This window comes from Neophocaena asiaeorientalis, unplaced genomic scaffold (assembly GCF_003031525.2).
Source record: "Neophocaena asiaeorientalis asiaeorientalis breed wild unplaced genomic scaffold, Neophocaena_asiaeorientalis_V1.1 scaffold500, whole genome shotgun sequence".
Taxonomy (NCBI): domain Eukaryota; kingdom Metazoa; phylum Chordata; class Mammalia; order Artiodactyla; family Phocoenidae; genus Neophocaena; species Neophocaena asiaeorientalis.
The window spans coordinates 409,139-411,144 of NW_020171810.1; the positions used below are offsets into that span (position 1 = coordinate 409,139).

Here is a 2,006-nt window from a genome sequence, read left to right on the forward strand (position 1 = left end):
TTCCAGATACTCCGTCAGGTCACAGCCAAAGGCGCTGGCGGCTCCCTTTCGTTTCAGCTTCTGCTTGGCACCCTTGTTCTTCATGAGTTAGTCCCAAAGAGGTTGCCCCTCCGTCTTCCCCTCCCCGCTGCTTGGCACCGCGCCTGCGATGGTCTCCGGGGGAGGTTAGATCAGTGGTTGCGGCGCGGCGCTGGGGGGCCGCATGGGCGTGGGGAAGAGCCTGGGCCCGGGGCAGCGCGCATGGAGCCCGCGGGGCGCGGAGCCCGGCGCGGGCGCGGAGCCTGAAATCCACGGCGCTCTCCTCCAGGGCCGCGGTACCGCAGGCCGTGTGGAGCTGGCAGCGGCGGGCCGGCGCGCTGGGAGTGTCACTTCCTCACTTGGAGTCCCAGGGACTTTCACGGGCTCCCGCGGTGTCTTCGGGTGTTCTCCTCCTCTTCGGAGGGAGGGCGAGCTCTCCGGTCCGTCTTCTAGAAGACCGGGAGTGGCCGAGAGCGTGGGGAAGCCGGCGGCGGCCAGGGGCGCGGAGACAGCCCGGGGGCTGCCGTAGGTCCTCTGTCCGGCGCGCGCTGTCCTGCCTTCAGACGGCTTTGGTAGAACGAAAAACAAGCATCCTGTCTCTCTCGCCCGCCCTCACGCCTTCCTTTTTTTCCTGTCTTACAAATCCTAGGATCATCCAGCTCAGGAAATGCTGGAAGGAAGTTAGCTAGGGAGGGGGGTGGAGGGTGGAAATTTTTGGCAGCTCCGTGCTGGTGTGTGTATGGAGCCGGAGGAAGTAGGTGGGTGGGTTGAGGAGGACGGGGTGGGGGAGAGAACGCGCTCTTTGGAGAGCTGTTCTGCGACTCTGGAGATAACTGGGCAGCTCGGGAGGAAATCGCCGCTCTCCTAGGAGCACCCGCAGCCCGAGCCGCCCGCTTCCTGCCCCACCGACGGCTCTTTGAAGACAGCAGGAGGAGGCGCGCTGGCTTACTGGATGGAGGGGGCTAGGTGGGACTGAAAAAAAGTGGCCTGCCTTGTTTTTATCGTCATTGTCATCATCTCTTTGACACTTTCTATTTCGGTGCCTGTCCGCTCCTACACAGACACTTAAAGAGTAATGACGGAAACAAAAACAGGGATTCCAGCGGAGAAACCTGACGGGGAGCGGTTTTTCAGCCGGCCACTCCCAAACTTCCACCCTCCTTTCCGGCGCCCAGGTACCCCAAACCCAGCCAGGTCCCCTCCCAAGCTGAGGGAGGGATGGAGGCTGCCGCTTTGTAACCACTGCGCAGGAAATTAGATTTCTGGTTAGAGATTCAAGCACGCGCGCGCGCGCGCGCACACACACACACACACACACACACACAAACGCACACACAGACGTTATTGCAAAGTTTGCTAAGTGGAAGTGATCGGGGGGGAAGTCTCAGATTTAAGGTGACTCTGATATTCTGACCTAATGTGGAGAAAGCAGTCTCCCAGGTTATTTCATAATTTGTCTCAAGTGTTCAGGAGGGCATGTTTTTTCTTCTCCAGTTAATTTGACTTCTGTGTACTCAGCACACAATAAGCACTCAAATTCTTGTTATTTAACCATTTTAGGATTAGATTAAACTTCCTGGGTAAATTCAAATCCATGTATAGGCTTGAAGGGTAAGGACATTCATACAGCTCAGAAGGCTGGAAAAAGCTTTAGGTATAGTATTTTAGTCACTGAATCCCTTTACAGTCTCTCATCTCCCTATGTATCACCAAGACAGTTTATGAACTTTGACCCTTGACCTTCTCTCTTTGTCAGAGCTTACAAGTGATAGCCTGCCTGCCAAATCTGGCTCACAGATGTGTTTGGTTTAGTACATGCCATGCTTTAAAATTTTTTTTTATTAATTGCCAACATTAAAGAGTTAACATTTTTCACATAAGAGATCGGGATTTCTGGCTTCTCTTGCAAAAATGGAAGATCTGGTCACACCGAAAGGGCATTTCCTTATGGCAAGGACCGCCGATGCCAAGCTGTAGCAGCCCGCATG

General features: G+C 55.0%; 1 protein-coding gene across 1 annotated transcript in view; it reads right to left on the reverse strand.

Moving 5' to 3' along the window:
* ARHGAP31 (Rho GTPase activating protein 31) overlaps positions 1–109 on the reverse strand; it is a 111,616-nt gene extending 111,507 nt beyond the window's left edge. Inside the window, exon 1 of the mRNA XM_024765195.1 lies at positions 2–109. Within this exon, the coding sequence (XP_024620963.1) occupies positions 2–84 (83 nt within the window). The 5' untranslated portion in view covers positions 85–109. The remainder of the gene's footprint in view (position 1) is intronic.
* Between the last annotated feature and the right edge of the window lie 1,897 nt (positions 110–2,006).